We start from the raw sequence: 19,895 nt of genomic DNA on the forward strand, positions 1-19,895 counted from the left end.
ATGTCAGTTGATTAATGCCTCAGATTTTCTGCTTATCTGATCTGCTCCACACTCAAAACCACAACTATAAACACCAACACACGATAACAAACTCTGCCATTTCCTCTAGTGCCGCCGTGCTGTTTATTTAAGAGAGTGAATGTGTGCTCATGTGTGCCATACCCGTGTGTCAGTCATTATGACTATAACCCTTTTCCTATTGCTGCCGGTCGGCACAGCAGTTTCCTCTCAGAATCCCTTGTTTCCTGTGCAGTTTCCTGTTGGCTTATGAATTGGGCTCATAGAGAGGCAGGAATGGGCCATTCGGCCGAGCAAGTGCATTAAATCATGCGAGAGGGTGCAGATAAAAACTAAAGGCATGCTAGATGAGGGAGTGAAAGAGGAGAGAAGAGAGAGAGGGGATAGAAACCATGCAGGCAGCGGATCTGGGCTCAGGTCAGCTGCTCTCGTCTCACGGGAGTCTTCAATCAGCACACACACACACACACACACACACACACACACACACACGAGGAGAGAAGAGAGAGAAAAAAAGTTATGCATGCTGTTGTGCATTTTGCTGACAACTTAATGGTCTGGTGAAACCGCCAACCTCCGGCACATATGATTTTATTGAAAAAGAAGGACACGCGAGTCATCTTTTGTTTTTTTTTTTTTTTTTTTTTTGTGGATGTTGTAGGGTATTTGTTTAGTTTGTGTTGTGACAGTTGTGACCCTCAGACGCCTCACACGCCTCACACGCAAGGTTTTGATCAATCATTTGCCAAGATGCTGAATGTGACTTTTTATGGACTTCAAGGTCCAATTCAATTTACAGTTTATGAATGTTTGATGCATTTGAATTGGTTTCAGACAGGATGCATAATTGTAATTGCAAATTTAAGTAAATGAAAAATGTATTAAATTTAAAACTGCAGTTTGATATGGTAAAAAAACAAAAACAACCCCCCCCCCCAAAAAAAACAATGAAATTAATCATTATTTGAAATGCCACTTATAAATGTTTGTAGCCTATTTTATTTAAATTTTCTTTTAAACATGATGTGCACTTAAATGTCAAACTGTATTTTTATTTTATTTTAATTCTTTAAAATGAGTAGTTATTTATTTTTTGTGGTGATTTGTGGAATTAATTTGTATTAATTTTAATTAAGTTTGATGACTGTGTAATTTACACTAATGTTTAAAAGTTTGGGTTTGGGGTTTTTTTTTTTTTTTTTTAGGATTTCATTTTAAGTTAGGAATTGTATTTGAAAAAAAAGTAAAAGGTGATATTGTGAAATATTAAAATATTTGTTTCCTTTTTAAATGTTTTAAAATGTAGTACTTTAAAAACAGTAAAATACTGCTGTTACATTTATTTGAAATATATCCAAACAATAAATCTTTATTGATTTATTTCAACAAGAATGCATATGTGTGTTGCATATAATAATTTTATTATATTTAAACGATTGTGACTAGAATTATATTATGTGACTAACGAAGAAGTGCATACTATGTTTTAATGAATGATAAGAAGAATGTTACTAGTTTTGCTATGTTTGCTATGAAAGAATGTTACTATGTTTTAATGATGAAATAGTTTTGCTATGATTGTGTTAGGCTAAATAAAAATAAAATAACAGTAATTGCAATTCATAAATTAATTCTGTAAGTGCTGTGTTCCTCCTCACTTGGACGGCCTGTAAACACATGCAGACACAGAGCAGGCCTATCATCAGCCATCAGCATCACACTCAACTCCATTCGTCAAATTCCTCTGCTTCTGATCAGCACTCTGCCATAGCATGTGCTGTGACCTTGGCTTTTTATAGTCGCTCTCTCTCTTTGGATGATAATTAGAGTGCTGACAGGCTGGCCGTTTCTCACCTCCTTTTTATACAGACACACACACACACACACACACACACACACACACACACACACACACACACACACACACACACAATCTGCTGTTAAATGAGCTACCCGCTACTGTCTCTTCAGGACAAGCATCAAGATCCTTTTCCGTCAAATTTGCAGGCAGGATTGCGTTTCATGTGCAATAGCTGTTGGACCTGTCGCTCTATCTCTGTCTCTCCTAACGTACTTAACTTTAAGCCCGCATTACTGCAGAATTCTGGCCGACACTTGTTTGCTTTCCGTCAGACAGCCAGCCACATGCAGACGTACACAAACTGTTTGGCTCACCCGTCTGATATTAATCAGGCCTGTGAGATGCTTCAGTGCAGCATGAATTTCATTGTCATTTCATGCACACAGTTTTTCAAGCCTGAACATTGCTCATTTGATTTCACTTCAAGGCGCATGCAGGTACAGTGCATGTTCTCACTGTCTGTCTAAATTAAGACACACTCAGTCACACGACTGGATGACATTTTAAGCAAGAGAACCTGTGGCAAAATAATCTTAGCATTGACTTGAAAGCCATTCACTTGTGCTGCACTTACTCTCTTAGTTACTCATTTGTGAAAGGGTTACAAAGGTTTAGATGATATTGGGTTTTAGAGGGAAGCACAGCTTTTACACATGACAGGATGTGATACTGTGCTTTCAGAGCAGCTCGGTCGGAAGTAACTGCTGCTCCATACTACATCTCTGCATGGTCTTTGGGTTGCTTATAAACATGCATTTGGGAATGTAACATGCACCAACTATTATCACAAATTTGTACTGAGAAGTGCTTATGAACAGGATCTTGTCAACAAAAGAGAAGCTTTAAGAGCTCCCTGTGGTTTTCAACCAAGCTTGATGGTTTAACATTTGAAAATGAAGAAATGAGACAGCCAGAAATTTAGTATTGAAATTTTAGTTGTACTGTAAAATTTCACCCCCCCAAAAAATCTTATACTCATTTATTTTTTACTTTATTTTAGTAATTTCTTATTTTGTTTTTTTGTGTATTGTTTATTATTATTATTATTATTATATGAATTATGAAAATGTAGATTTTTTAATAAAATTGTTTAATGATTATAAAAAATGTACTACTACTACTAATAACAATTACTGCTATATCTATCTATCTATATATCTATCTATCTATGTATCTACACACATATAGATATAGATCGATATCTATCATTTTTTTTTCATTTATTATTTTTTTAAATAGCAAGCACAAGGTTTATCAGAAAAATTACAGTTTGATTTCCCCCCCCAAAATAAATAACCTTTTTTTTTTAGTTTATTTTGAATGATACACCATATACCCCATATATGTGTGTATGTGTGTGTGTGTGTTTTTATATATATATATGTGTGTGTTTGTGTGTGTGTGTGTGTGTGTGTGTGTGTGTGTGCGTGTGTTTGTGTATATATATGTGTGTGTGTGTGTGTGTGTGTGTGTGTGTGTGTGTGTATATATATATATATGCAATGTATTTAAGTATTTAGTATTTATATTTTTTATGAAGTAGCTCTCTCAATATATATATTGTACTCTGTGCAGTTGTGCTGGCAGGGTTATGAATAGGGAGGCACCGGTTGACCGGCCATAAATCGAAACCAGCGGGTTTTTGCTTAAAATGCGTAATCGGCAATCGGCCGGTTTTTAGTATTTTTTTTCTTCGGCACATTTATTTCGGCCCGCTTGCACAGACTACATTGTAATCATTCACTATCATGTCATTTGTGTTGAAGTATTTCGAAATCTGTGCACAGGACACGGGCAACCGTACAGCACTGGAAATTCAGAGCTACCTGTCTGACTCTGAGACACAGATAGCAAGAAGCGAACAGCCGTTGGTGTACTGGCGCACAAATAAGAGCCGCTTTCCTGCGCTCACTGAAGTAGCGCGAGCGTACGTGTATGCACCCTGCACAAGCGTAGACAGTGAAGGGTTGTTCAGGAAGTGAACTGCTGCACAAATAAGAGCTGCTTTCCTGCGCGAGCGTACTGTACCTGTCCCGCGCTGCACAAGTGAAGACAGTGAAGGGATACTTTTGAAAAGCCAGTTCTATATAGGATGATTATTTTTAACTTGTTTTCAATAGCCAAAAGCCAGTTTGACCTGTTAAATACCAAATAAACATCTTATGTATACTTTCCTGCTTTCTTAAAAGTTTATTGCTTAAAGAAAATAAAAAATCGGAAATCAGTCTCGGAATCGGCCATGAAAAATCATGATCGGTGCATCACTAGTTATGAACCGAGGAACCTGGTGCATGAACAACTCCTCTGCTCCAAGAAACCAGGACTTTCCACCAACACATTTACTTTCTGTTCTGGTGGGATGGAGGCGAGTGTATCCTAGCGGTGGGAGTGTGATTGGGTGGTCTCTTGATCAAAACTGTGATATTTATTACACACTTTTCACATACACAATGGAGGGACACACCATTGGGCGCTTATGTTGTGAACAGTTTCATTTATTATTATTTTAACTTTGAATTTTGGTCGCTGCTCACTTCCAGTGTAGACATTTTGTCAGACAGCAATTGTGTTTCTTTTTTCTGTTGCAGTATGTTGATATTTCCTTGTGTTAGTGAGTAGCTGCCATTGTTCTCTGTTGGAGACGTGCTTACATGAACGCATTGTTATTATTGTTACACAGAGACCGTACAGTAACACACTTGTTCTTATTCATTCGTACTCGCTGGACCACAAAAGATCACATTTTCCATTTTATCGGTCTCCTCTTATCTTTTCCCTCAAGGCTTTTTCCATAGGGTGTTTTCTTTTTCATTCTCTCTGAATGTCAAATGAAATATGAATGAATAGGGCCCAGAGGGGCCTCAGAGCAAAGTTTGTGTGTGTCTGTGTGGTTGTTCATAAGTGGAAAAAGAGGGTTAACAAACACCCAATGACCATACACACGCTGTATTACAGTCAAGTAGCTTACATTTCCTTTCAGTAAGCTATGCTCAAACAGGAAACGTTCAGTGTTTGGGAAGGACAACATGTTTGTTAACATGACAGCCCTCTGCTGCTTTTCCAATGTTGTGATGTGATGATGTACTAGTGATGTCACTTGATTCATTTAGTGATCCTTTTTATAGGTTATTTTGTGTTTTAGTCATTGAATCATTCACTCAACTGATTTGTTAAAAAACATCAAATTGTTACAAACTTAACTATTTTCCTTCCTTTATTAACCCTCTGGTGGTGCTCACGTGGTGGTCAGAAATGACAGATTTTTATTTCGTTTTATTTTTATTTTATTTTATTTTGGTAATGTTTTTATTTAAAATTTTGTATTTTCAGGGGGTTTTATGGTACTAAATTATATTTATGGAATAGTTATGATCCATTTATTACAAGTTTAGGTATAGTATTTTGAAAAATGCACAAAAACACTATTTTAAATGAAATAAACATTTTCCAAAAAAAAAAAAAAAACTCTAAAGCTGTGAGAAAATCAAAGCCATAAATTTAAACAAGTATAGAGTTCCAAATTTAAGGTTGATCTAAAAATCAGCTTTTAATAAGGATCTGTTTACACTAGTGTGTATTAACGAAAAATACAGGTAGTGACAATCGCATTTACAGAAATTCTATGCAGTGTGTATGGAACCGAGCTGAACAACTAGTTATTAATGACGTATTTAAACATGCATCAGAAATGTATCTTCATCTGTATGTGAGATGCAAGAAAATAACAGTGAAAGAAACCTTAACTTAGCATATTTTTACACGGAGCTAGCTGCACACATGAGCCCTGCGGTAAAGTGTCAATGTTGCCAGATATTCATAGAAAAAAAACAACAACAAAAAAGGACAAGCACAGAAAAACACTAAAACACCCAAATGCTTTGTTTTTTAACACCAAAAATATGATACATCTCATATCCGCAACAGACCACTTTAATTCCATAAAATGCCTATCTTGATGAGCTAAGACAGGGTCTCCCAAAGTGGAAACCCTGGTGGTTCGTGAGGGAATTGCAGGGGGTTCATGAGTTGGTACATGGTTAGGGTGACCACTCGTCTCGTTTGCGTTGTAGGCCTACCCCACAGATTTTTCACCCCTTGTCCCGCATGTCACATATTGAGAATATACCCTGCATTTTCATCAGTTTGTTGATTTTTAATTGTTATATTAAGGAAACATACATACTTTCTTTTGCCTTTTTAAGAAAGCTTTTTATTTATTCTTTTTGCGGCATAGTTTTTGCGCAAAGGACCTGCGGAGCTCATCAAGTGATCTAGCACCACCGACGGAAATGGTCGAGCGCACACGAAAAAAACATGATATTCTCCATGAATTTTAACCAATTAAAAATTTATACAATTTTCTTCTTATTTTAATAGTTCGTTTGAGGTGGTTTATGGCGTTATTTTAATGACAAATGTCCAGAGTGCATTGTACTGCAAGGGCGCATCAAAATGCACAAGCACAAATCTCTTCCCTCGCAGGTGGATACTCTTCACTCTAACACAAAACGGATGTGCTTTCTTTCGCTTACTTGTGCACGCTCAGAAACATAAATATGCGTATGTGACAATGGATGTAAATCAGTATTTACATAGCATAACAGTAGTAACTGTATCTATCTTACACGTGTCCCACATTGTCCCGCAAAATCACATCTACTGTCCCGCAACAGATCTATTGCCAGATGGTCACCCCACCCTGTAAATATAAGGACATGGCAACACTGAAGAAAAAAAAAAAAAGTCTTTATCCAAAAATTGGATAAATTCTTCTTCACTTCTGCAAGCTTGGCCGTTTTTTTTTTTTTTTCAGGACCATTTAACCTTTTTGAATCCAAGTGCCAAAACCTTTTTTAAAAATGTTTGGTCACAAATATCTAAATATCAGATGCTAAATATTTAATACTTATTTTGGCATCACAAGTGGCTGGTAACACAGAATGTGTTTTTGTGTTTAACTGCTCTGTTTTTCAGTTCTTTTTCTATATAAACTTGCACTAGACTGACATGTTGGACTTGTACACTCATGTCTCTTGCGTCGTCTTGATCATAGCACGCAGTGCGCAAAAGCCTTGCCTTTAACGGTACGGAGGGCGTTTCTGAAGCTTGGTGCTGACACGACCGTCATAATGACAATAGCCAATCAAATTAGGTTTCTGGTGTTGTGTGAAAGCGATTGGTCAGCGTCTGCACCAGGGTATTTGCATAAGGCGATCTGATTGACTGACGTTTGCACTTGAAAAGTTGAAAAGTTTTCAACTTCTGCCGCGAGCAACGAACCCAACACGACGGACCCACAATTAATTTTGGCAACGCTTGACGTCACTCCATTCAAAGTAAACGAGAGGCGTTGACGTCCGTTAACATCAATAAGGACAAAGGTCATACAAAAAAAGTGTTTACAGAGGTTTAACATAGGCAAACACACACACACAAAAAGCAAAAGCTATAGGGAGATGATAGATTAATGAGCACGTTTATGGGACACACTGAGGGGGAACACATGTAAATGAAGGCGGGAAAAACTACTTGAACTCATTCCTTCAGGCTCAGTGTGTCTGTTCTCTGTTACACTGTTTCCCCGGCAGGTTGCAACAAGACAGCGACACCTCCTACGCTCTCTCTCATCCGGATCTATCCTCCGTGCCTCTGAGCGTCTTTCCACAGTCTCTTTCAACAACCTTCCGAGCTCTCTCACATTAATCATTCCCATCACACCATCAGGCTCACCACGCGAACATTCATCCCGACGTTCTCTCGTAAGACGGACACATGTGAAGGAGATTTGTGTGGTAACGAACACACACAATCTTTACTGTCAATTGAGCATTGCATCAAGTCGTCAGTCATAGCACCACAATGCCCTGGACATTTACGGTCTTTGCATACAGTTTTACGCTCTTGTTCATCTGTCCACAGACTAATCGAACAAGGTCATGTCAGAAACAGACAAGGTTACAGAAAGCTAAATAGATTTACCTGTAGCTCATAATTCCTCTATTCCTCGCATTCATTAAATATTTGAGCTAATTTGATTATGTTGTCAGCAACAGAAGCTAAAGCACATTACCCTTAGATTCCCTTAAGGGAACATTTTGACAGATTTCAGAGAGTGAATAAATAAATACTTAAATGAATAGGTTTTCAGAAGGCTCATTTTCCACAAATTTCCTCTCAAAATTGACTTAAACAACATAAAGCATGTTAAATTACTGTAACTTGAATTTATTAATTATGTTTCAATAGTTCTACAGTCTTGTAAGTGTCCTTCAAATTAATCTAAAAAGTATTTAAACATGAATCTCTTTCAGGCATGCAATTATAATGAATAATTCAAATTAATAATTAAAAACATTTTAAATAATGCATAAGTATAATAATAAATAATAAATGAATGATAATGCTAAATAATTTAGCTATATATGTATACTACAGAAAAGTTGAAAACATTTTTAATGTTCTTAAAAGAAGTCTCTTATGTTCACGAAGGCTGTATTTATTTGACCAAAATACAGTAAAAACAGTAATATTGTGAAATATTATTGCAATTTAAAATAACTGTTTTCTATGCGAATATATTTTTAAATGTAATTTATTCTTGTGATGCAAAGATGAATTTTCAGCATCATCACTCCAGTCTCAAGTGTCACATGATCCTTCAAAAATCATCCTAATATGCTGATTTGCCTGCTTTTTAAGGTTTATTATTATTATCCATGTTTAAAGTTGTGCTGCGTAATATTTGTGGGAATTTTTTTTCCCCTTTGATAAATTTTATTTATTTTTTTGACGGATAGAAGGTTCAGATAAGGTCACTGTAACAATGAATTCTTTCTGAATAAAAGTAAACATTTCTTTCACGTAAAAAAGTGAACTTTTGGACAGAAGTGTATATTAATAAATGAGTGGTAGAGAATGCATTTTTTGCGGTTTGAAATCTGCAGAGCTCTGTAGGCGAAGGTTTCGTGTGGGCCTGTTTATAAGACAGTTTGGACTGCTTAGCATTCTTCTTTCTGTGGAGTCATCATCTTATTTCCATGGTAACATCATGCAAACAAAAGCTATAGCTGCATATGTTGAGAATTGAACATTTATTTTGTGTGAAATTGTGAGTCATGGTTTTTCCACATTTATCGCCTGACTCGTGATCCCAATGACAGTCAATGTGGAAGTGGCTTTTTGGATTATTGTCACAATAACTAGTCTGGTTGCATGGCGATTGGGTTATTTCTTTGAGATCGGTGGGTTACCAGTCTAAACCGTTTAAGCGTGTCACATTTGTGCATGTTTGGGACATGCCAGAACGATTGGTTTCAGTCTGTAGACTGAGGAAGCTTGTTCTCCTTAATATGCAGTGAATGTTTGCTGGCTTCAGCCATGTGATGTTTTTAAAGCCTATTTTCATGAACGTGAGGGAAAGAAAGCATGATGTCCTGCTTTGCATCTCGCCCGTCCCACAATGCCATGTGGCGTCTGGTGTCTGTAGTGTCCTAAACAATCCTCTCTAATGACCTAAGACTGAACTCTTTTCCACAAACACACACAGCTGCTGTTGTTTTCAGTCCTGTTTTCCATATGTACAGCGCCACCTAGTGGCTTTTTTCCATTGACACACAGTTTGTCTGTCAGGTTTGTCGGTGTTTCGTCAGACTGTGGCCAACGATGTACAGCAATGTTTATACATGCATTTCTAGAGAATTTGGTCTTTTTATTAAATGCCATTTTCACCACATCATGAATCGCCATGCCATTCATTTTGTGGAGAAATTGATCTTAATCATATTACAAATAAAATGCCAGATTAAAATTTAATTTGATGTATTTTAACTTTATATACTTGTAGGAATAGTTCAACCAAAACTGCAAATTTATTTACTCACCCTCATGTGAACCCGAAACTGTATTATGATGTTCCTCCACTGTGGAACATAAAAAAAAATGCTGTAAATACAGTGGAAGTCAATGGTTACCCTCGTTATTCAAAATGTTAGATGTGTTTCACAGAAGAAAAAAAGTCATACAGGTTTGGATTGAATGATGAAAGACTTTTCATTTTTGGGTGAACAGTTCCTTTAAATAATAATTTTACACTTTCTGTATATTTTGTCACACAATAAAAACTGATCCTGTTCACAAGTGACATTTACCCTGATTTTGCTTTTTCATCACATGTCTCATATTTCTAAGTATTAGTATTTATTATGTTTATAGTTTTATTTAGTTCATAATTTATCATCATTTATATCCAGTTAGGAATTTCAAATTACTTTATTTTATATTAATTCCTTTTTCATTTCAGATTTATTTCATTTAAGAAAAAATGTTTTTTTTTTTTTTTTTTTTTTTTTTTTCATCTAACCAAATTTTTAGTTTATTTACCTTTTAGTAGTTTTCATTTTAGCTAATTATAACTCAGCAGCAAAATACAATTTATAAATAAAATAATATAAATACAATTTATTGGTGCAAAATAATGGTTGTCGGGGAAATGGTGGCACAAATTGATAAATAATTTTACAAAATTAATATTTAATTGGTTTGGGTTCATTTAAATCTTTCTTTTTTTTTTATATCATAATCATTTAATATGTGTAGTTATTGATACTCTTTGTGTTTAATGGATTACTGGGTGACCAGAGTAAAACAAAACCATGGTTAACGTTTTCAAAATAGTTTTAAAAATTGAGAACATCTTTTAATTAGCCTATATCAAAAACCACCCATAACTGTAGCTGTGAGCTCTATATAGACTGAATGCTTCATCTGTAGTATCTGCTGCTTCAGACTCCTGCAGTCGTGAGATAAAAGATCTGTTCACTTTGGTAACGTGTCTTCTTTCTCTCTCCTTCTCACAGCAGGTTTTGTTCAGCAGAGGATTTGGAGAGAGTGCAGCGGAGGACACAGCAGAGCCGTCACCATGTGCATTTGACAAATACCCGGTAATTGTATTCTGTGTGTGTGTGTCTGTGTTCATTTAACACACTATATAAACTGTTGTTTTGCAGCCCTTTTGGCAAATGTAAGCATTAGTGCTGCTGTATATGTGTGTGTGGCTGCACTGGAGCTTTAATTAGGATTAGTCTGCAGTTTGGCCATGAAGTCAGTCAAACTCTCCACAACACCTGTTACTACAAACCCTAAACCACACACACACACACACACACACACTAATGGGTCCGCAGCACCTGTTCACTCTCAGAGCACAACACACTCACACATGCTGTCGTAGTTGCTGTCTGAACACCTGCTTTCGTTTCACGTGTAAGCAAATGTTGACAGCAGTGTTTTGATAGTGAGGCCAGCAGTCGACGTCGCTCAGCACCTTGTTCTTTGGTGTACGGTTACATCGCTTCACAAAAACCTTAGATTAGAAACACACAACTAAACTACACCAGTGTGTGTGTGTTTCGAAGGCGAGGAGTGTGTTGAGCATTGTGTTCATTTGAAATCATTCTGTGACAAACAAATCAGCAGCACTTTTAAAAAAATCTGTTTTGATTTAAAAAAGCAAAAAATCTGGGTTACAGTGCACTTATAATAAAGAGATTTGAGCCAATCTATAAACATAAAATACTTTCAGTAGTGTAGCTGCGACACAAACAATAAACTGTGATGCCTAAAAGCTTACAGTAACCATAAAAATAATGAGAACAAATTACAAATAATTAAGTAATACTAGTTTGATAATGAAATGTTGTCTTAAATCGATGTAAAGAATTTTCACACAAATGATGTTGAATTAGTTATTTATATACTGTTATATTTTTATTAATTTTTTTAAATGGCTCTTATTTTATTCTTTGCTGCTTTTGTCATTTAGTCGCATTTTTTTTTTTTAGTATTTTGAATATTTCTGCTTAGATTTAATTTATTTGAGTGAGGTTTTTTTTATAACTATGAGTGTGATGCATAAAACATAAATATATATATATATATATATATATATATATATATATATATATATATATATATATATATATATATATATATATATATAAATTTATATACATGTGTATATATACATTTTTACTGGACCTGGAATGTTCTTTGTAAAAGTACAAATGTTTCATGTAGTCATAAAAACTGCATGCATAGTAAACAAAAAATTGGTTAAAAATACTCTTAGATGGAGTTTAGTATGTCATCTGTCTGAAAAAGTAAATTTCTTTAAAAAAGAAAATGGTAAAGTAAAACTTGACCTGAGTTGTCCCTGAGTTTATTTCCCATAAAATCCCCATCCAAAACGACTCTTAAAGGCTTTAAGGCGAGGATTTGCTGATGCACTTGACTGGAAAGCAATGCTAAAACATCACTAAAGCTTTTCAAAGCCTTCATAAATCCACATTCAGGAGCTTCATCCAAATAAAGGAAACGTCGTAACTGCTCGTCCCATGAGAGATTATGTAACTAAAGTTCATTGTAACGGAGTAAGAATTTTTTATTGCGTGTGTGTGTGTGTGTGTGTGTGTGTGTGTGTGTGTGTGTGTATGTAATTGGAACTGATTTCTTATGATAAACCTGGATCCTGTTGGAAACACTGCCAAGGACAAAATAGAGATTCCTTCCAAAAAAGATCATTCAAGAAGAAAAGGAGCATTTTCCAGAAGAATATTTCTGTCTGTCTCACTCTCAACTGTTGGATGAATGTGCTGCTGATGAATGAGAGCAGAGGCTAAAGTGGACCTTTCTGGCATAAATGAGAAACATTGTTTTTGGCGATAATGAAAAACCATATTTCAACACAATCTTATCCAAGCACTGAAGTGGGAGTATTATAGTTTTGGTTAGGTTTATGAAGCCTGTGGATCTGAGCAGCTTGCAGTCATTTAAAAAAAGACTAGATTTGTGTGTGTTTGTGTGTGCAGGGGGCCACACAGGCGAGCTGATGAGGATGACGATGGTGAGTGAGCTCTTGCTGTAGTGTCTGATGGTTTGGTAATAATGGACGTCCCCAATGGCCAGCCCAGCGTCTCCACCTTCACGACCCCGGCCTCAGAGGTCAGCGAACGCACAAATGCTGTTTGCCTGCTTCAAATGACAAAAACCTCCTTTCACTCATCTGTATGTGTTTGATCATCTCTCTTCCCCTGATCCTGACACTGTGTCCTCCAGAGGAGCAGCAGCTCTGAGTCCCTCAGTGAGAAGGGCCCCTCGGAGCTCAAGAGTTTTGACGCTGTGGTGTTCGACGTGCTGAAGGTCACGCCGGAGGAATATGCAGTAAGTCAGAAAAATATTACTATTGCCATAATACTATTATACTGTAAAAATTTATATAATGATAATAATAACAATAATAATATTTATTATTATTATTAATATTATTATTAATAAATGCTTTTATTGTATAGTACAGTTATATTATTGCTAAAGTAATATTACTTTACTTTTAAAAGTGTTATAATTTTTAAAATTACTTTTAGTAGACTTTTGGCATTTTTATTATTATTAGTAGTAGTAGTATTGTTAAACACTTATTTTTTATTTTATAGTACAGTATTATTGCAATAGTTATTATTATTATTATTATTATTATTATTATTATTATTATTAATATATATTATATATTATTATTATTATTATTATTATATATATATATATACTATTATACTGTAAAATAGTATATAATAATAATAATAATAATAATAAAAGTATTTATTATCATTGTTGTTGTTATTATTATTATTATTACTACTGCTACTACTTCCACTACTACTACTACTATTATTACTAATAAATGCTATTATTTTATAGTACAGTGATATTATTGCCAAAGTAATATTTCTTTTTTTTAAATGTTATAAATTAAATAATAATAAAATATTTTTAGTAATAATAATATTAATTATTTTAATTACTTTTAGTATTATTATTATTAGTAGTAGTAGTAGTATTGTTAAATACTTATTTTTATTTTACAGTACAATATTATTGCAATAGCAATATAATAATAATAATAATAATTATTATTATTATTATTATTTATTATTATTATTATTATTATTGTTGTTGTTGTTATCATTATACTGAATGGGGAAACAGCTGATTTTTTTGAACCTCACTGCTCACATGACGGAAAAGTTAGCCCAAAAATTAAAATATTCAAAAAACAAACAAACAAACAAAAAGTTTTGAAATGGCATGATGGAAAGTAAATAATGACACAATTTTCATTGTTTGGTAATTATTCATTTAACATCCTCAGGTTTTCCTGAATATAATGCATGTACATAAATATGTTTTTTGATCCAATCACTTAATCCATCACAGACACTATAATGAAGGGGTCCAATAAGCTCCTCTATTTAGACTTTTTTAAATCTGGCAAGGGGCAACATGAAAATTAGCCATTGGAGCTAACTCTGGCTTATTAACAGTATTTTACTGTTGATTAATGAGATTAAAAAATAAAATAAAAATAAAATTAATTATAATACATACTCAAAAGACATGAAGGAGGGCAACCACTCACAAAAATGTTCCTGTCTCTTGTGATTTGTAGCAGTGGCACTGGTACCAAGTGTAAACTTAAGAAAAACACATGGAAAACAGAAAGAGATAAAGAACAGAAAGAGATCTGAGCACACACACCTAGAGAGAAAGAGTAGTAAATACTTCAGTACAGTTTCAGTAATAATTAATGATCGTTTGGCAGACAGTTGGGCAGGCAGCGATGCTCTCTAGAGTTTAAATTAAACACCAGAATCTGAGCAAGGCCATCAAGCTCTCCTCTCTCTCCGGTGATACAAGGACTCCCGGCTGAACTCTCTTCTGAACTTGAGGAAGAGATACACAGCCGCTTGTTGACTCATACTTGCTTTAACCCCAAGCAGCAATCTGTGGCCAATCACTCACAGCTGGAGAGCTGACTTGATTTTAGCATTTTATTTCTCCTTGCAGTCCGCTTATAATGTTACTAAAGTTTTTTTTTTTTTTTTTTTTGCACCACTAATCTCTCATAAGTTTTTTTTTATGTTAATTTACTACTTTCTTTATGGTCCTCAGAATGAAATCAAACAGGCTGGTTTTGGTACTGTACCTTTTAGACTTTATGCAATTATCTCTGTTATGACTGGCTAATCCCTTCACTTGATGAAAGGCATAGTTTTACAATATTGATTATTTAATACAAATCAAATGACTAAATAGGGCAGTTTATCTCACTGATTTGATTGAACTCTGACTTGCAATCTCTTGATTCAGTTTGATTTTGATTTGAGGGGATGATAAGGGCAGGAAAATATAACACGAGCTGCCTGGAGAAAGTTAGAAGAAGGTTTTCTTCTTGCCTAATGCTGAATACTAAAATACTGTTAAAATGTATATGTGGGTGTGTTTTTAACATCAGTTTCCTTCAGCTTTATAATAATGAAAAACCTGAGCTGCTACAAAAGGCAAAACTAGATTGTAAATTCTATTCAGATGTCCAAAACCAAGCAAAGTATAATACATACCTGTAAGATTTCTTATAGTGTCACCAGAGGACGCTCTCTGTGTTTCTAACCTCTGTATGCCTGATGTAAATGCGCTGACCTGATTCTGTACACGTCTGCCTGAAAGTGTCTTTATCTGGGGTACAGAGTTTCTTTCTGTGCTTTATTTATTTATGGCCCAACCCATTAACCTATATACAGTACATCATCCCAGTCGCAGTCTCAAGCCTGTGCTGAAGTGTGCACGATGACCCCACACACGCGACATTCATGCATGTTTGGAAAATGTCTTGTGGATGGTGTCTGAGCAGTGGACAAAAGATGATTTATTATTCATGTGTCTGTTAGGCAGTGTGTAGAGCATTCACACGATCTCATGTTAGGATGGATAGTGAAGTCGAGTCTGGTTTCAAATAAGGCCATAAATACAGACACTCTCCTGTAATAAATGCTTATTTACAACATCTCAAAGGTAGCATCTACGTCACGTCTATTGAGAAAAATAGTGCAAGTAAAATACTTTCCTCTTTAAATCAAAAGTTATGGATGCCAACAGTGTCTTCCATCATATGTGACATTTATAATGTTATATTTTGTGTGCTGATGTCATCTGTGTTGTCCTGCAGGGTCAGATCACTCTCATGGATGCTCCAGTGTTCAAAGCCATTCAACCTGAGGTAAGTCCATTGTTCATAATAGTATGTGCTAACTTATGTAACTTAGGTACCTCCTATATATCTTCATATGAATATATATATATATATATATATATATATATATATTATATATATATATATACATACATAGATACATACATACATTTATATGTGTATACATACACACATATGCATACATATATACACACAAACACACATACACACACACACACATATATATATATATATACATACACTTAATCAGCTCGGACCGCGACACAAACAAACTAGTCCGAGCTCAGAACACCTTTACTCGGGAGCCGAAGTTGATTTCGTTACACTGTTACTGCACAGTGCTGTAAGATCCAGTGAGAAATGTTTGTATTAGCCGCAGAATGAATAGAGGTTGCTGCGAGATTTACTGAGAACCATTTAAATTCTGTAGAGAAATTTTTGTTATAAACAGATCAAACAGCGCTGACATAGAAAACAAGAAGCAGTCACGCTGACTGTAACCATGGTGTTGTGGCACAAATAGTCGAATGTTATTAAATTATTCATTTCAGGGTTTGTACAACCTTTTGAGAGAAAAATTTTCAATCGAAATTAAGCAATTTTCAATGACTTACAAGCATTTCACATTTCACTGTTTCCAGCACTTTAATGCTTTAATAACTTTAATAAATTATTATAAATTTTTATAATTTAATTATATATTATATATATATATTATTGTATATTAATTATATATAATTAAGTTATTTTCAGTGGGATGACCAAAATATACTGTGGTGAACAAAGACTGGTGTAAAAAAAATACATCAAATCACCATTATAACCTGTAGATGGCAGCAGAGGAGCACTTTTTGGCTTATTAGTCATTCATTTATACTTTTTCCTTTATATTTTGAAATTATAAAATAACAATTATAAAATCACTATTAAATATCAAATCATCAAGAAATCAGAATTTGCCAGTTTCGCTCTTTTTTTTTTATGAAGTGAAAAACATCACAGAGTGCTTTGAAAAACAAACTTTTCTTCAATTTGCGACTAAATCACACATAATCACATAATTACAATCACATAATCAAGACTATAGAAGAATAATGGTACATTTAATAACAGTACAATATATGTCTTTTCTACATAAAAATTAGATTTTGCATGTTATTGTTAATAAAATACATGTTGTAAGCTTCCAAACTCAAGCTTTGGTTCTTTACTGTCAAATGTGTATAAACATGAAATTAACAAGAACATGTAATATTATTAGTAACTGAACTTATTCATGCAAAACAATAGTAATTTCAGCATATATACATATATGTGACCCTGGACCACAAAACCAATCATAAGGGTCAATTTTCTGAAAAAGTTTTGATATATTTATGGTAGGAAACTTACAAAATATCTTCATGGAACATGATCTTTGGTTAATATCCTAATGATTTTTGCATAAAAGAAAAATCAATAGTTTTGACCCATACAATGTATTTTTGGCTATTGCTACAAATACTGTATACTCCAGCGACTTAAAACTGGTTTTGTGGTCCAGGGTCACATATATTTGTCATATCTCTGAAATTAAAAGAATATTGCACGTTGTAATTTCTATGAGTTAAGTCTATTTATTATCAAAGCATTTGTCAGAAATACAGTTAAAATGGGGAAAAGGTGAGGTCAGACTGCTTAAAACATAATGTTGCTGTTAGTAATACAGTTAGCAGCCAGCTGGTGGTGAGTAACGTTTTATTTACATGCCAGAGGCATTTTTTTTCTCTCATTTAGTGCTTTCAGAATGTTTATTTTGGTCAGGGTTTTCTGAAGTAAGGGTCCCCTACTAAGTGAGATTACTGTGTGACTGACTCACAGGGCTGTCGCTGACTGAAGTGTCATACTCTCACGGTCAGCCATACACAGTGTGTTCAATTTGGACAAGTTCAATAAAACCAGCCACTAACAATAAAATAGCTGGTGATTTTTGGCCACCGCTGTAACAGTTCCAGTGTTTCCCAGCAGAGGCCAGTAAAAGCACAGTCAAATGTCTGTTCTTTAGGCTCTTCATCCACTGCTTCCATCGGACTGAGTGTATAATTTAAAACACCCACACCAGATAAAATACTACACTGTGTGTGTGTGTGTGTGTGTGTGTGTGTATATAATATATATATATATATATATATATATATATATATATATATATATCTATATATATATATATATATATATATATATATATATTTTTTTTTTTTTTTTTTTTTTTTGACAGAGGGATTATTTAGCCGTATTTGTTGTTGTTGTTATTTAAATATTTGTGACAAACAGCCCATTTCCTCCATCTCTCAATAAAATGGCATCTGCCACAAAAACAGAAAAATAATTAATTAATTAAAAAATAATTTTCTTCAAATATGTTTGCCTTAGTAGATAAATGAATAATTCACCCCAAAATAAAAATTGTCAAAATTTCTCAAACCTGTTGGACTTTTTTCTTTTGTGGAACATAAAAGAAGATACTCTGAAAAAATGTTTCTGTGTTTTTTGTCTTGTTTTGTTTTGATTTGTTTTTGTGTGTGTGTGTGTGTGTGTGTTTTGCTTTGCTGTATGTTTTACTGTTTCTTTTGTTACGTGTTTTTCATTTTGTTTTGTCCACATTTTAAAATAAAGGGGACCAAAATGCTTTGATTCTCAACATTCGGCAAAATATCTTTCTTGGTGTTCTGCTAAAGAAAGCAGTTCATACATGTTTGGAACAATATGAGATAGGGCTGGGTGATGTATTGCGTACGACTGTCACGCGCATTTCGTCAGTAAAGCCGGTTCCCTGATTACCGATAAATCGCCATCACCTGCTTTCAAATGGAGCGGCATTTAATAGACCGAGCCGTAGTTCACTGACAAGCTATGCAATATCGCGTTCATTATCCCAAATGAATCACCTTCGATAATGAACACGATATTGCGTAGCTTGTCAGTGAACTACAACTCCGTCTATTAAATGCCGCTCCATTTGAAAGCAGGTGATGGCGATTTAGCGCTAATCAGGGAACCGGCTTTACTGACGAAATGCGCGTGACAATCGCATGCGATATATCGCCCAGCCCTAATATGAGGGTAAACAAATAATGACAACTGTCCCTTTAAATGTGAAGAATATTACACATGATGGCACATGGATGGGGAAAAAACTGTGATAAATATCTACAAAAGACTTGGCAACCAAACCTTAGAGGCGGTACGTCTGTAGAAGAAACCCACAGCTATATGGAGTACCAAATAAATATCTGTGGGGTTATTTTGCTTATTGACATCTTTGCATTGGTCAACATTCACTGCCCTCATGACGTCCTCCCTCTCTCTCTGATCTTTGAAGGATTTATTAGCGCAGGCATGTTTTATCCACCGTCTGTAAGGTTTGGCTTTCAGCCACACAGACTGATTTATAAAGGATTTGATGAGGCTACCACACATTGAATACTAATGTAGCGTTTGGGTTTTTTTCTGATTTTAAAGAGACAAAATCAAGACGACTGAGGGGAACTAAATGTTATATGATTTGTTAAATGCGTGTGTAGGAAATTACTGTGGCTGGCGTGCATTTTTTTGTCATCATTTATGGTAATTACAGTAATTTGTGTAATTAGGTCTACTGTTTTCTGTCGTTGAGCAGTTTGATTGATTATGCAGCAGCATTGTTTGGCTTTGATTGTCTTGGCAGCAGTTTTTTGGATGCTTGCTTGGAGAGGGTGAAATTGCAGGTCGCCTCTTTGAAAAGACGAGGTCTGGTTCTCTGGGAGATGAATACTGAGCTAACCTCTGATTTTGAAAATGTCTGGGATTGATTTAGCGAGGCGGTTTAGCCAACATGCGTATCAGCCGACAAATGATGTGTATAGATGATGCTTCTTTCTAGATTTTCTGGATCTG

At 34.8% G+C, this 19,895-nt stretch overlaps 1 protein-coding gene across 3 annotated transcripts in view; it reads left to right on the forward strand.

The window, feature by feature from the left end:
* The window catches only part of LOC109071888 (ras-specific guanine nucleotide-releasing factor RalGPS2-like), a 120,076-nt gene that overhangs the window by 25,963 nt on the left and 74,218 nt on the right, over positions 1-19,895 (forward strand). For 2 of the 3 annotated variants that reach the window (XM_042746345.1, XM_042746347.1), the window contains exons 2-5: positions 10,735-10,818; positions 12,745-12,877; positions 12,992-13,096; positions 15,936-15,986. In XM_042746345.1, coding sequence (XP_042602279.1) covers positions 12,821-12,877; positions 12,992-13,096; positions 15,936-15,986 — 213 coding nt within the window. In that variant the 5' untranslated portion in view covers positions 10,735-10,818; positions 12,745-12,820. The remainder of the gene's footprint in view (positions 1-10,734; positions 10,819-12,744; positions 12,878-12,991; positions 13,097-15,935; positions 15,987-19,895) is intronic. The other variant, XM_042746346.1, reaches the window with a different exon arrangement.

This window comes from Cyprinus carpio, chromosome B20 (genome assembly GCF_018340385.1).
Source record: "Cyprinus carpio isolate SPL01 chromosome B20, ASM1834038v1, whole genome shotgun sequence".
Taxonomy (NCBI): Eukaryota; Metazoa; Chordata; class Actinopteri; order Cypriniformes; family Cyprinidae; genus Cyprinus; species Cyprinus carpio.